The 15,299-nt window shown below is 38.6% G+C and overlaps 1 protein-coding gene across 2 annotated transcripts; it reads right to left on the bottom strand.

The window, feature by feature from the left end:
• Window positions 1-2,314: 2,314 nt before the first annotated feature.
• On the bottom strand, window positions 2,315-15,078 carry POLR3C (RNA polymerase III subunit C). 2 transcript variants are annotated; one of them, XM_083878888.1, is made up of 15 exons: window positions 14,963-15,078; window positions 14,651-14,848; window positions 12,837-13,092; window positions 11,008-11,190; window positions 10,650-10,738; window positions 8,592-8,696; window positions 7,441-7,533; window positions 7,275-7,355; window positions 5,587-5,638; window positions 5,444-5,504; window positions 5,206-5,356; window positions 4,228-4,329; window positions 3,119-3,168; window positions 2,880-3,029; window positions 2,315-2,409 (listed from the first exon to the last, which is right to left on the bottom strand). In XM_083878888.1, the coding sequence occupies exons 2-15, from the start codon at window positions 14,795-14,797 to the stop codon at window positions 2,328-2,330; spliced, it is 1,602 nt and encodes a 533-aa protein (XP_083735014.1). In that variant the 5' UTR covers window positions 14,798-14,848; window positions 14,963-15,078; the 3' UTR covers window positions 2,315-2,327. The 2 variants fall into 2 exon arrangements, with proteins under 2 accessions (XP_083735014.1, XP_083735015.1); XM_083878889.1 differs by lacking the exon at window positions 8,592-8,696.
• Between the last annotated feature and the right edge of the window lie 221 nt (window positions 15,079-15,299).

The following is a 15,299-nucleotide window of genomic DNA, read 5'->3' as shown; positions in this document are numbered from 1 at the left end:
TGTATCTTTCTGTCCTCTTGCTTTCCCTTTTATTTTTATTATTTTATTTATTTTATTATATATATTATATTTATTATATATATTTATTATATATATTTATTATATATTTATTTATTATATTTATATATTATATAATATTATTTTATTGATTTATTTTATTATATATTATATTTATTATATATATTTATTATATTTATTTATTCTATTATATATATTTATCATATATATTTATTTATTATATTTATTTATTATATATACTTATTATATTTATTTATTCATTATATCTATTTATTATATATTTTTATTTATTTTATATATTATATTTAATATATATTTATTATATATATTTATTATATTTATTTATTTATTATCTATTTATTATATCTTATTTATTTTCATTATATATATTTATTATATATATTTATTATATTATTTTATTATTTTATCACTGTTTTACTGCCAAAAAAAAAAGACCAAAAATAAACTTCCCCTCCTCCCAAAACCAACTTCTCCCTCCAGAAAAAAATCACAGGAAAAGAAAAATAAATCAATATTATTTTGTAAAACACACACTATTTTATTTTATTTGTAAAACACACATTATTTTATTTCTTTCATATCTACACAATATTTTCTCATATTTTCCAAGCCTTAAAGGTTTAATCTCTATACACAAATTATATTTCTATGTCTGATCTCATGTCAATTACGGCAAATAAACCTGAGTTTGGCACATAAATAACCCTAAAACTGCCCAAAATCTGGATTTAACCTCCAAAATTCAATAAATTCAGGGATTTGTCCCAGGTGAAAATCGCCAGGACGGAGGGACAGCGTCACTCGGTGTCACTGATGGGGACAGGACCAGTGCTGAGGGACACAGAAACAGGGTTTGTGTGTCCCCAGGTGGCCTGTGTCCCCATTTCTGTGTCCCCATGTGTCCTGTCCCCATTTCTGTCCCCAAATCCTGTGTCCCCAAATCCTGTGTCCTGTCCCCAAATCCTGTGTCCCCATGTGTCCTGTGTCCCCAAATCCTGTGTCCCCATGTGTCCTGTCCCCATTTCTGTCCCCAAATCCTGTGTCCTGGGTCCCCAAATCCTGGGTCCCCAAATCCTGTGTCCTGTCCCCATTTCTGTGTCCCCATGTGTCCTGTGTCCCCATCTCTGTGTCCCCATTTCTGTGTCCCCAAATCCTGTGTCCTGTCCCCATTCCTGTCCCCAAATCCTGTGTCCCCAGGTGTCCTGTGTCCCCATTTGTGTCCTGTGTCCCCAAATCCTGTGTCCCCATTTCTGTGTCCTGTGTCCCCAAATCCCGTGTCCTGTCCCCATTTCTGTGTCCCCAAATCCCGTGTCCTGTCCCCATTTCTGTGTCCCCAAATCTCGTGTCCTGTCCCCATTTCTGTGTCCCCAAATCCTGTGTCCTGTCCCCATTTCAGTGTCCCCATGCCCAGCTGACACTCAGGTGGAATTAAATAATTGTTCCTTTATTTTCCTCAGTGTAGCACAAGCACTGTGGGCACAGGGTCCCTGTCCCTTATCCATGTCCCTGTCCTTGTCTGTGTCCCTGTCCCATTCCATGTCCCAATCCACAATCCCTGTCCTTGTCTGTGTCCCTGTCCCTTATTCATGTCCCCAACCCTGATCCCTGTCCCTTATTCATGTCCCAATCCACAATCCCTGTCCTTGTCTGTGTCCCTGTCCCTTATTCATGTCCCCAACCCATAATCCCTGTCTGTGTCCTTGTCCTTTGGTCCCTGTCCCTTATCCACGTCCCCATCCCTGATCCCTGTCCCTTATTCATGTCCCAATCCACAATCCCTGTCCTTGTCTGTGTCCTTGTCCCTTATTCATGTCCCCAATCCATAATCCCTGTCCCTGTCCTTGTCCCTGTCCCTTATCCATGTCCCCATCCATGATCCCTGTCCTTGTCCCTGTCCCTTATCCATGTCCCCATCCATGACCCCTTGTCCTTGTCCTTGTGTCCTTGTCCCTGTCCCTTTCCATGTCCCCATCCACAATCCCCTGTCCTTGTCCTTTGGCCTCTGTCCTTTATCCATGTCCCAATCCATAATCCTTGTCCTTGTCTGTGTCCTTGTCCTTGTGTCCCTATCCCTTATCCACGTCCCCATCCATGATCCCTGTCCTTGTCCCTTATCCACGTCCCCATCCACAATCCCTGTCCTTGTCCTTGTGTCCCTGTCTCTTATCCATGTCCCCATCCATAATTCCTTGTCCTTGTGTCACTGTCCCCTTCCACGTCCCCATCCACAATCCCCTGTCCTTTATCCCTGTCCCCATCCCTGTCCCCTGTCCCCTGTCCCTGTCCCCTCAGGGTCTCCTCATGGTGCTCTCGATGAACGACTCCAGCACAAAGATGGTCTCGTCCACCTGGTTCTCGCTGGCGTCGATCCTGGGGGAGAGAGGGATGGGAATAGACCCCCAAAGGGTCCTCAACACCCATTTCCAGCCCTGTTTCCATCTCCATTTTCCATCTCCACCCCCATTTTCCATCTCCATTTTCCATCTCCATCCCTGTTTTCCATCCCCATTTCCATCTCCATCCCTGTTTTTCCATCTCCATCCCTGTTTCCATCCCTGTTTTCTATCTCCATCCCCATTTTCCATCTCCATCCCTTTTTTGCCATCCCCATCCCTGTTTCCACCTCCATCCCCATTTCCCATCCCCTGTTTTCCATCTCCATCCCCATTTTCCATCTCCATCCCCATTTTCCATCCCCATTTTCCATCTCCATCCCCCTTTTCCATCCCCGTTTTCCATCTCCATCCCCGTTTTCCATCCCCATTTCCCATCTCCATCCCCATTTTCCATCTCCACCCCCATTTCCCACCTCCCTCCCCATTTCCCGTCCATCCCCTCACTTGTTGACGTTGCGTTTGAGCGTCTCGAGCTGCTGCCTCTCGGGCCCGGTGATCATCTCCTCCACCTCGTGCAGCTGGGCCTGCTCGGCCCCCGTGGCCTGCATGGAGGCCAGGATGGCTTCCACACGCTGGGATTTGTCCAGGAGCCTCCTGGGGGGGGACAGGGGACACTTGGGAATGACAAAATTCCAGGGAGAAGCTCTTTGAGGACCCACAAAACCTCAGCCCAAAACTCTCACTTGTTCTCCTGCATCTCGTGCTGCCGTCGCTCCATCAGGTTGGCCACGCTCTGGAGGGGAGGAGAGGAAAAAACAGGTGAGTTTACCTGGCACAGGCGGGTTGGGGAGGCCTGAAAAAGGTCATGGGCAGCTCTGTGGAGTCACAAGGGAGGGGAGGGTGTGGTGGGTGGAGCCTGGAGTGGGATGGAGAGATAAAAACCAGAGCCTGGAGTGGGATGGAGAGACAAAAACCAGACCCTGGAGTGGGATGGAGAGATAAAAACCACACCCTGGAGTGGGATGGAGACAAAAACCAGAGCCTGGAGTGGGATGGAGACAAAAACCAGAGCCTGGAGTGGGATGGAGACAAAAACCAGATCCTGGAGAGGGATGGAGCCCTGGGGGGACAAAAACCAGACCCTGGAGTGGAATTGGAGCTCTGGAGAGACAAAAATTGGACTCTGGAGTGGGATGAAGCTCTGGGGGGACAAAAAATGGATCCTGGAGTGGGATGGAGAGACAAAAACCAGAGCCTGGAGTGGGATGGAGAGATAAAAACCAGAGCCTGGAGTGGGATGGAGCCCTGGGGGGACAAAAACCAGACCCAGGAGTGGAATTGGAGCTCTGGAGAGACAAAAATTGGACTCTGGAGTGGGATGAAGCTCTGGGGGGACAAAAAATGGATCCTGGAGTGGGATGGAGAGACAAAAACCAGACCCTGGAGTGGAATTGGGGCTCTGGGGGGACAAAAAATGGATCCTGGAGTGGGATGGAGCTCTGGAGGGACAAAAACCAGAGCCTGGAGTGGGATGGAGAGATAAAAACCAGAGCCTGGAGTGGAATTGGGGCTCTGGGGGGACAAAAAATGGACCCTGGAGTGGGATGGAGCCCTGAAAAGACAAAAACCAGGTGAATCCCCAACCTGGGGAGCACCAAGAGACCCTAAAATTCAAATAAACACAACAGTTGGACACACAAGGAGGACAATTCTGCTCCCATCACATCAAAAAGAGGAATCTGTGACACCTGGAAATGACATTTCCCTGCAACATTTCCCTGAGAATTTTAACATGGATAAATCAGGATCTGGGTGTGATTTTTTGGGGGCTCAGGAAGTTTTTGGGACTCACCTTGTAGCACCTGTGGAGCAGCATCCGAGCTGAGCCCATGACATTGACCGTGTACAGGTAAAAGGTGCGGGACGGGGCGTGGTCTGGGGTTTTGGGGATCTCCTGGGGAAAAACAGAGGGAAAATTTTGTGTATTCCCATCCCCAGAGGTGTTTCTGGGTTCTGTTCCTGTTCTAGAGGTGATTGTGATTGTTGTATCCTCAATTATTTGTGTGTTCTGTGATTTTTAAATCTGGTGCTGGAATGGAGCAGAAAAAGAAGAACCACAGAGTTTGTTTTGAAAAATTATTCATTTCTCTGCATTTTTTTTTTCTTCATCTTTGGATTGTGTGTTTATGATGTTTGTATCCTCAATTTTCTGTTCTGTGTGTTCCGTGATTTTTAAATCTGGTGCTGGAATGGAGCAGAGAAAGAAGAACCACAGAGTTTGTTTTGAAAAATTATTAATTTCTTTGCATTTTTTTTTCTTCATCTTTGGATTGTGTGTTTATGTTTGTATCCTCAATTATTTGTGTGTTCTGTGATTTTTAAATCTGGTGCTGGAAGTGAGCAGAGAAAGAAGAATTGCGGAGTTTGTTTTGAAAAATTATTCACTGCTCTGCATTTTTTCTGGGATCCCAAAACCACCAAATTTTCCTGGATTTCACCTGGGGAATCTCTGGGATCCCAAAAAGGGAATTTCTGGGATCCCAAAAACACCAAATTTTCCCAGATTTCACCTGGGGAATCTCTGGGACCCAAAACCACCAAATTTTCTCCCAAAACACCAAATTTTCTCCCAAAACCACCAAATTTTCCCGGATTCCACCTGGGGAATCTCTGGGATCCCAAAAACACCGAATTTTCTCCCAGAAACACCAAATTTTCTCCCAGAAACACCAAATTTTCTCCCAAAACCACCAAATTTTCCCTGATTTCACCTGGGGAATCTCTGGGATCCCAAATTTCTTTCCAGAATCCCAAAAATCTCTCTCCCCACCTGTAAGGACACCAGGTTTTCCGAGAGCATCCTGTAGAGCATGTCCTTGGCCTCCTTGGCCGGGATCATGGCAAAATCCTCCACCTGTTTCTGCTCCAGGTGTTTTTTCCTCAGCAGGAGGCGGAAAATCCGCGCGCAGCGAGAGCCAAACCTGGGAAAAGAAAAATATGGGATTTTTGGGGGATTTTTAGTGAAAAAAAAGGGTTTTTTAGAGAATTCCAGATTGTTTTTTTCCCACCTTTCCTCCACGATGGATTCCAGTGTTGCTGTGGCGAGGGAGACCAAGGCTTTGTGAAGGTCTGGAAAGGTGATTTAAGGATTATTTTGGATTTTTTTGGTGGTTTTTGGATTGGGAATAATTAATTTTTTCTCAAAGGATACTGACTGTGTAAGTGCCTCCTCCACTGTCTCCTGATTTAGCCACGAATTCCAGCTGGAGGGAGAGAAAACAAGGAAAAAAAGTTCTGAAAAAAGAAAAAAATACAGATTTATTTCTTTAGAAATTTAAGGAATAAAAAGATTTGGGGGTTTTAACAGGCTAAAAAAATAATGTGGGGAAGGTTTTGTTAAAATTTCCAGGGGATTTTTAAATGTGTTTAATTTGTTTTAAATATTTTCTGAAAATATATTATATTATATTGTATTATATTGTATTGTATTATATTATATTATATTATATTATATTATATTATATTATTATTACATTATATTATATTGTATTATATTATATTATATTATATTATATTATATTATATTATTATTACATTATATTATATTATATTGTATTATATTACATTATATTATATTACATTGTATTATATTACATTATATTATATTACATTATATTACATTATATTACATTATATTACATTATATTATATTACATTATATTATATTACATTATATTATATTACATTATATTATATTATATTATATTATATTACATTATATTACATTATATTACATTATATTACATTATATTATATTATAACATTACATATCATTATATAAATAGTGTCTGAATTTTAGGGAGTTTCAATGACTTTGAAATAATTTCAGTATTTTTTTTTAAATAATTTTGGTATTTTTTAATATCTATGATTTCTCTCCAGTATTATCAATATTTGTTAAATAAGTGATATATTTGTTAAATAATTCAAGTATTGTATTAAAGAATTTCAGCATCTGTCTTTAAAATAATTTTAACACCACATAAATAATTTCAATATTTGTCCAATATTGATATATCAATATCTGATATATCAATATTATTGTTAAATAACTTTAATGGCTGTAAAATAATTTTAATATCTGTAAAATAACTTTAATACCAAATAAATAATTTCAATATCTGTCCAATATTGATATATCAATATCTGATATATCAATATTATTGTTAAATAACTTTAATGGCTGTAAAATAATTTTAATATCTGTAAAATAACTTTAATACCAGAGAAATAATTTCAATATCTGTCCAATATTAATATATCAATATCTGATATATCAATATTATTGTTAAATAACTTTAATGGCTGTAAAATAATTTTAATGGCTGTAAAATAACTTTAAAGTCTGTAAAACAACTTTAATACCAGATAAATAACTTTAATGGCTGTAAAATAACTTTAATACCAGATAAATAATTTATAATAAACTTTAATACCAAAATAAATAACTTTAATGTCTGTAAAATAATTTTAATGTCTGTAAAATAACTTTAATATCTGTAAAATAACTTTAATGCCAGATAAATAACTTCAATATCTGTAAAACAACTTTAATACCAAATAAATAACTTTAATACCAAATAAATAACTTTAAAGTCTGTAAAACAACTTTAACACAAATAAATAATTTCAATATCTGTCCGATAATTTTGACATCTCTCCGACAACTTAAAAAACCTTTTGCTATCTGTTAAAAAAACCTTCCTTAACTCTCAATAAAACATTTTTTTTTTTTTTGGTAAAACATATTTTACACCCTCAGACAGAGATTAAAAAAAAAAAAATAAATCAGAGAATTCTGGAATTAAGAGAAGTTAAAAAAATCCTTTCCAGACTCACGGGATCGTCGGCCAAGAGCGCCAGGTACTGATCCAGCACCTGCCTCCCGATGTTGTACCCCGAGGGGAGAGACCTGAATATCTACAAAAAAATAATAAATAAAAATATGGAATTTAAAGGGGTTTTGTGGCTTTTTTAGGGGTTTTTGGGGTTTTCAAGGACTGACCTCGTTGGAGGAAAGAGGCTGAGTGTGGGAGGCGCCCGAGGCCGTGGTCACTTCGCTCATGCGCAGCATCGTCCGCACAACCTCGCTGCTGGGCTGGGAAATGGGGAGTAAAAATAGGGGTTAGAGAGGGAAAAATAGGGATTGGAGAGGGAAAATAGGGATTAAAAAATAGGAGTAAGAGAGGGAAAATGGGGATTAAAAAATAGGGATTAGAAAGGAAAAAATAGGAATTAAAAAATAGGAGTTAGAGAGGGAAAAATGGGGATTAGAGAGGGAAAATAGGAGTTAGAGAGGGAAAATAGGAATTAAAAAATAGGAATTAGAGAGGGAAAAATAGGGATTAGAGAGGAAAAATAGGGATTAGAGAGGAAAAAATAAATAGGGATTAGAGAGGGGAAATAGGAATTAGGGAAAAATAGGAATTAGAGAGGGAAAAATAGGGATTGGAGAGGGAAAAAGAAATAGGGATTAGAGAGGGAAAATAGGGATTAGAGAGGGAAAATAGGAATTAGGGAAAAATAGGAATTAGAGAGGGAAAATAGGGATTAGAGAGGGAAAATAGGAATTAAAAAATAGGAGTTAGAGAGGAAAAAATAGGAATTAAAAAATAGGAATTAAAGAGGGAAAATAGGAATTAAAAAATAGGAGTTAGAGAGGGAAAATAGGAATTTAAAAATAGGAGTTAGAGAGGGAAAATAGGGATTAGAGACGGAAAATAGGGATTAGAGAGGGAAAAGAGGAATTAAAAAATAGGCATTAGAGAGGGAAAAACAGGAATTAGAGAGGGGAAAAAAGCTCATTTCCAGAGTGGGAATTGAGGTGGGAAAGCTCATCTATCCAAGAGGAAAAAAAGCTCATTTCCAGAGTGGGAAAGCAACAGAAAAAAGCTCATTTCCAGAGTGGGAAAGCTCATCCATCCAAGAGAAAAAAAGCTCATTTCCAGAGTGGGAAAGCAACAGAAAAAATCTCATTTTCAGAGTGGGAATTGAGGTGGGAAAGCTCATCCACCCAACAGAAAAAAGCTCATTTCCAGAGTGGGAATTGAGGTGGGAAAGCTCATCCATCCAAGAGGAAAAAAGCTCATTTCCAGAGTGGGAATTGAGGTGAAAATCTCATTTCCAGAGTGGGAATCGAGGTGAAACCCCCCAAACCTGGTCCATGCGACTGGCCACGGCGCTGACCAGAGCCTGGTCACGGAAATGTTGGTGGAAACGCTCAAAGTTGACCTGCCAGTAAATCCCGTCGTCTGGGGGAGCCTGGGGAGGGAGAAAAATAGTGAAAAAAGGGCAGGAAATTAAGAAAAAAGGAGGTTTGGAATGATGGGGAAAATGGGGCAGGGAGGATTTGTGGGTGGGGTTTTATGGGGAGGAATGTTGGAGGTGGGAAAGGTGAAAATAGGAATTAAATTTAGATTAAATTGTTTTAATAATTAATATTAAATATTAAATAATTTTAATAATTTATTCATATAATTTTTAATTATTATATTAAATTTATATTTAATTATATTAATTATTTCAAATTTAATTATTAATTAAATTAAATTTATTATATTAATTATATTAAATTTAAATTAATTATATTAAATTTAAATTAAATTTAAAATTAGATTTGAGACGTGATTGTGGCAGGGAGGAAAATGGGAATTAAATTCAGATTTGAGATGTGATCACAGGCAGGAAAATAGGAATTAAATTCAGATTTGAGATGTGATCACAGGCAGGAAAATGGGGATTAATTAGAGAGATTGAAAAACAGGAAAATAAAAAGACTCAGGAATGTTGTTTTTTCCATTCTGCCAAAGGTATCAGGGAAAAAAAAACAGATAAGAAAAATAGTTTTTAGAGTTTAGAATATAAAATGACATGGTGATGTAGCAGTTCTTATGGGTTGTGTGCAAAGTTTGGAGGTTTTGTAGCTTGGTCACTGTAAATTGGAATATTCAATATAAAAAGAGATAAAATGGATTGGGACAAGGTGTGTAAATTGGAATATTCAACACAAAAAGAGATAAAATGGTTGGTCACTGTAAATTGGAATATTCAACACAAAAAGAGATGGAATGGATTGGGACAAGGTGTGTGAATTAGAATATTTAACACAAAAGGAGATTAAATGGTTGGTCATTGTAAATTGGAATATTCAATACAAAAAGAAAAAGAATGAATTGGTACAAGGTGTGTAAATTAGAATATTTAACACAAAAAGAGAATGGATTATAACGAGGTGTGTAAATTGGAATATTCAACACAAAAGGAGATAGAATGGATTGGGACAAGGTGTGTGAATTAGAATATTTAACATGAAAAGAGATGGAATGGATTGGAACAAGGTGTGTAAATTGGAATATTCAACACAAAAGGAGATTAAATGGTTGGTCACTGTAAATTAGAATATTCAACAGAAAAAGAGATGGAATGGATTATAACAAGGTGTGTAAATTCGAATATTCAACATAAAAAGGAGATAGAATGGATTGGGACAAGGTGTGTAAATTGGAATATTTAACACAAAAAGAGACTAAATGGTTGGTCAGTGTAAATTAGAATATTCAACACAGAAAGGGATGGAATGGATTGGGACAAGGTGTGTGAATTGGAATATTCAACACAAAAAGAGATGGAATGGTTGGTCACTGTAAATTAGAATATTCAACACAAAAGGAGATAAAATGGATTTTAACAAAGTGATCACTCTCTTTCTTCTCTTCTCCTCTCTCTCCCTATTTTTTGGGTTTCCCTCCAGCCCACCCTTTTTACCCACCACCTTTATAATAAATCCACATTTTTCTAGAATATCTCAGCTCTGCAGAGTCCCTTCTGAAAAAAAAAAAAAAATTTGCCTTTGGTCCTTTGGTCTGGGAATGGGGATGTGGGGAAAAGTAGGATCCATATTCCCAAACTGGGCCATTATTATTATTATTATTATTATTATTATTATTATTATTATTATTATTATTATTATTATTATCATTATCATGGTACTGGAGATATATTGATATATCAATATTGGACAGATATTGAAATTATTTATCTGATATTAAAAGTTATTTTACATACATTAAAGACAATATTTAACAATGAGTTATTTAACAAATATGTAACTTATTTAACAAATATTGATGGTACTGGAGAATATATTGATTTATCAATATTGGACAGATATTGGAATTATTTATCTCACCAAAGACAAACCAACAGCCCCATTACCTCAGATTTTCCTCCCTCCTGCTTCATCCTTTTTGCCTTGTGCTCCTCCTCCTCCTCCTCATTGCACGAGTGTCTCCTCTTCCCTTTTCCTGTTAAAACAACAACCCAAAATCCTGGTTTTTTCCCAAAAAAAACCCATCACTGTTAAAACAACCCAACAAATCCTGTTTTTCCCTTAAAACAACCACCCAAAATCCTGTTTTTTCCCAAAAAAAACCCATCACTGTTAAAACAACAACCCAAAATCCTGGTTTTCCCTTAAAACAACAACCCAAAATCCTGTTTTTTCCCAAAAAAACCCATCGGAGTGGCCTCAACATTTGAATTTTACCAAATCCCCAGCCCCAGGGGATCTCACCGAGGAGGTTGAGGCGAGGCACGACGAACATTTCCTTCTCCTGCAGGGCCAGGGCAGGGGCTGCAGGGCCCCCCTTGGGGTTCTGGGGGGTCTCTGGGGCTGTGGGGCACCTCTGGATGAAGTGGGTGTCGGCCAGGCGGGTGAAGGTGTTGGAGATTTCCGTGTAATCCGGGGTTTTTCCGTCTGGGTGGGAGGAGAGACACAGTGGGGATGGATTTGGGATGTTCCTGAGGTTTCAGAGAACGTGGTCATGTCATTACTGTGAGCACCCCACAGACCCTTTTGGGGCTACATTTAAAAAATCCTTTCATATAATCCATGGTTTTCCCATCCAGGTGGGAAGAAAGACACTGTGGGGATGGATTTGGGATGTTCCTGAACTTTCAGAGAATGTGGGGGTCATGTTTTCTTCACTGTCATTACTGTGAGAACCCCACAGACCCTTTTTTGGGACCACATTTACAAACCCTTCCATATAATCCATGTTTTTCCCATCCAGGTGGGAGGAGAGAGACAGTGGAAAAATCTGGGATGTTCCTGAACTTTCAGAGAATGTGGGGGTCATGTTTTCTTCACTGCCATAACCATGAGAACCCCACAGACCCTTTTTTGGGACCACATTTAAAAAATTTTCTGTGTAATCCAGGGTTTTCCCATCTGGGTGGGAAGAAAGACACGGTGGGGATGGATTTGGGATGTCCCTGAGGTTTCAGAGAATGTGGTGGTTGTGTCATTACTGTGAGAACCCCACAGACTCTTTTTTGGGATCACATTTAAAAATTTTTCTGTTTAATCCATGGTTTTCCCATCCAGGTGGGAGGAGAGAGATAGTGGGGAAAAATCTGGGATGTCCCTGAGGTTTCAGAGAATGTGGTCATGTCATCATCACTGTGAGCACCCCACATTTAAAAATAGGGCCACATTTAAAAAATCCTTTCATATAATCCATGGTTTTCCCATCTGGGTGGGAGGAGAGACAGAGTGGAGAAATCTGGGATGTTCCTGAGGTTTTAGAGAATGTGGTCGTGTCATAACCACATTTACAAATCCTTTTGTGTAATCCGTGGTTTTTCCGTCTGGGTGGGAAACACCAAATCCTGAGATTTTTAATTTCCCACCTTTCACAATCCCCCATTAGCCTGTCCAATACCAAATCCTGAGATTTTTATAAAAATCCTGAGATTTTTAATTTCTCACCCTCCACAGTCCCCATTAGCCTGTCCGAGAATTTTATAAAAATCTTGAGATTTTTATAAAAATCCTGAGATTTTTACAAGAAGTTTCCCACCCTCCATAATCCCTCTTTATCCCATCCAACACCAAACCCTGAGATTTTTACAAGAAATTTCCCACCCAAAACCAAACCCTCCACCTCCCTGACACCTCAATACCCCACAACAACACCCCAAACACCTCCCCAACCAAACCCCACTCTCAAAAACCCCATTTTTATTTCAAATTAACTCCCTTCCTTCCCATTTTTATTTCAAATTAACCCCCTTCCTTCCCATTTTTTTTTAATTAAACCCCTTCCTTCCCATTTTTTTTTAATTAAACCCCTTCCTTCCCATTTTTTTTTAATTAAACCCCTTCCTTCCCATTTTTTTTAACTAAACCCCTTCCTTCCCTTTTTTTTTTAATTAACCCCCTTCCTTCCCATTTTTATTTCAAATACACCCCCCTCCTTCCCATTTTTATTTCAAACTAACCCCCTTCCTTCCCATTTTTATTTCAAATTAACCCCTTTCCTTCCCATTTTTTTTTTTAATTTTTTTTTAATTAAACCCTTTCTTTCCCATTTTTTTTTGAGGAAAACCCTTTTTTCCCACCTTCCATGGTGTCCCTGAGCCTCTCAGCCACCCTGGAGACGGCCGAGCTCATGGGGAGGTGCCCGTGGAGCAGAATTTCCTCCACCAGCAGCTCCCCGGGGTCCCCGTAGAGGCTTTTGGCCGTGTAGATGTACCGGGGGTAACGCAGCAGCCGCAGGATCCGCCTGCTCTGGGCCTCGTATTCCACAAATCCGCGCGGCTGGAGCTCGTAATGCACCAGGTTGTGCTGGATCAGGACACACAGAGCTTTTTTTACCTGTGGGAGAGAGTTAATTTTCATTTTTTTAGCAGTAAAAATTTCATTTTTTAGTGGTAATTTTATTTTTTTAGCAGTGATAATTTCATTTTTTCATTATAATAATTTCATTTTTAGTGGTGATAATTTCAATTTTCTAGTGGTAATAATTTCATTTTTTCATTATAATAATTTCATTTTTTTAGTGGTGGTAATTTCAGTTTTTTAGCGGCAATAATTTCATTTTTTTAGTGATAATAATTTCATTTTTTCATTATAATAATTTCATTTTTTTAGTGGTAATAATTCAATTTTTTAGCAGTAATAATTTCATTTTTTTAGTGGTGATAATTTCATTTTTTAGCGGTAATAATTTCATTTTTTAGTGATAATAATTTCAGTTTTTAGTGGTAATTTCATTTTTTTAGTGGTAATAATTTGATTTTTTCGTGATAATAATTTCATTTTTTTAGCGGTAATCATTTCATTTTTTAGTGGTAATAATTTCATTTCTTAGCAATAATAATTTCATTTATCTAGTGGTAATAATTTCATTTTTTCGTGATAATAATTTCAGTTTATAGCAATAATGATTTCATTTTTTTTAGTGGTAATAATTTCATTTTTTAACAGTAATAATTTCAATTTTTTAGCAGTGATAATTCAATTTTTTAGTGGTAATAATTTCATATTTTCGCGGTGATAATTTCATTTTTTAGTGATAATAATTTCAGTTTTTAGTGGTAATTTCATTTTTTTAGTGGTAATAATTTCATTTTTTAGTGATAATTTCATTTTTTTAGCAGTAATAATTCATTTTTTAGTGGTAATAATTTCATTTTTTTTAGCGGTAATAATTTCATTTTTTAGTGGTTGTATTCCCGTTTTGAGTCTTTCTGGGTGTTGTTTCTTTGCTTAGATTTGAGTTTTTTTAAAAGAGAATGTGAATTTCCTTGGTTTTTTTCAGGGGATGTGAGTTATCGGCTCCATTAAAATCTTTCTCTGTGATTTATTAAAAAATTTCCTCGACCTTTGCCAGGTTTTCCTGCCAGGATCATCCTCTGGTTTATTTAATTAAAAATTCATTTTTTTCTCCATGTTTTCCTCTCACTCCTGACTTATTTAATTAAAAATCCCTTGTTTATTTAATTAAAAATCCCTTGTCTTTCTCCAGGTTTTCCTCTCACTCCTGGCTTTTTTAATTAAAAATTCCTCCTTTATTTAATTAAAAATCCCTCGTCCTTCTCCATGTTTTCTCCCCATTCCTGGTTTATTTAATTAAAAATTCTTCCAGTTTTTCCTCCCAGGCTTTTTCTCTGGTTTATTTAATTAAAAATTCCTTTTCCTTCTCCAGGTTTTCCTTTCACTCCTGGCTTATTGAATTAAAAATTCCTTATTTATTTAACAAAAAAATCCCTCGTTTTTCTCCATGCTTTCCCCTGTTTCTGGACTCTTTTCTTTTCCCTTTGCATTTCTATCCCTCCTTTCTTCCCACATCAGCTTTTGAGACACACAGACCTCCCATTCCTGCTTTATTTAATTAAAATTTCCCTGTTTTTCTCCCATTTTTCCCCCGTACCTGTTCCGGGAGCAGCCCCGTGTCCCCCACCAGGAGCCGCAGCGGCCTCGGGCCCGTCCTGAGCAGAGAATTCCCAACTTTCTCCACAATTTCCCCGAAATGCTCCTGGAGCAGGAGGGAGCAGAGCCGTAACTCCGCCTGAGTCATCCCGGGGAGCTCCGAAATCTCAAAAACGAAGCGAAAGGAGAAAAAGAAGAGCTGGATGGATAAAAAGAGGAATAAGAAGTTGAGGTTATTAAAGGGGTTTTGTGGCCTCCGAAGAGGGAAAGATCAATCCTGTCACACCCCCGTGTTGCCCCAGGTGAGATTTACCTCGCTCAGGAGGGAAATCTCTGAATTTTAACCCTGAAATCCCTTGAGGGGACCCGGGGCTGTCCCGGCTCTGAGCGCGGGTCCGGCCTAGGGCGGCGCCATGACACCCGCCCGGCCTGAGGCGGCTTCCGGTTCCGGCCTGAGGCCACTTCCGGTCCCGTTCTGAGGCCACTTCCGGTCCCGCCACTTCCCCTCGGTGTTTACATTGGGGGGGTTCCGCCAGGGGAGCGCTGTCCTGAAGGGGGACCGCTCTATCCCCGTTTTGTGCCGCTTTATCCCCGTTTTGTGCCCGCTTTGTGCCGCTCTATCCCCGTTTTGTGCCGCTCTGTCCCGCTCT

The sequence above is a fragment of the Zosterops lateralis genome, assembly GCF_965231275.1.
Source record: "Zosterops lateralis genome assembly, chromosome: 27".
Lineage (NCBI taxonomy): Eukaryota > Metazoa > Chordata > Aves > Passeriformes > Zosteropidae > Zosterops > Zosterops lateralis.
Note: the sequence above shows the minus strand (reverse complement) of the source record. Positions and strands in the feature narration are given on the sequence as shown.

What these genes read in the sequence shown, in the direction of transcription:
- POLR3C (XM_083878888.1), bottom strand. Translation starts at nt 14,797, where the DNA reads ATGACTCAGGCGGAGTTACGGCTCTGCTCCCTCCTGCTCCAGGAGCAT. An exon ending in GAATCCATCGTGGAGGAAAG is followed by an intron (nt 5,357 to 5,443) that starts GTGGGAAAAAAA and finishes TTCTTTTCCCAG; the next exon opens with GTTTGGCTCTCGCTGCGCGC. An exon ending in CACGAGATGCAGGAGAACAA is followed by an intron (nt 3,030 to 3,118) that starts GTGAGAGTTTTG and finishes GTCCCCCCCCAG; the next exon opens with GAGGCTCCTGGACAAATCCC.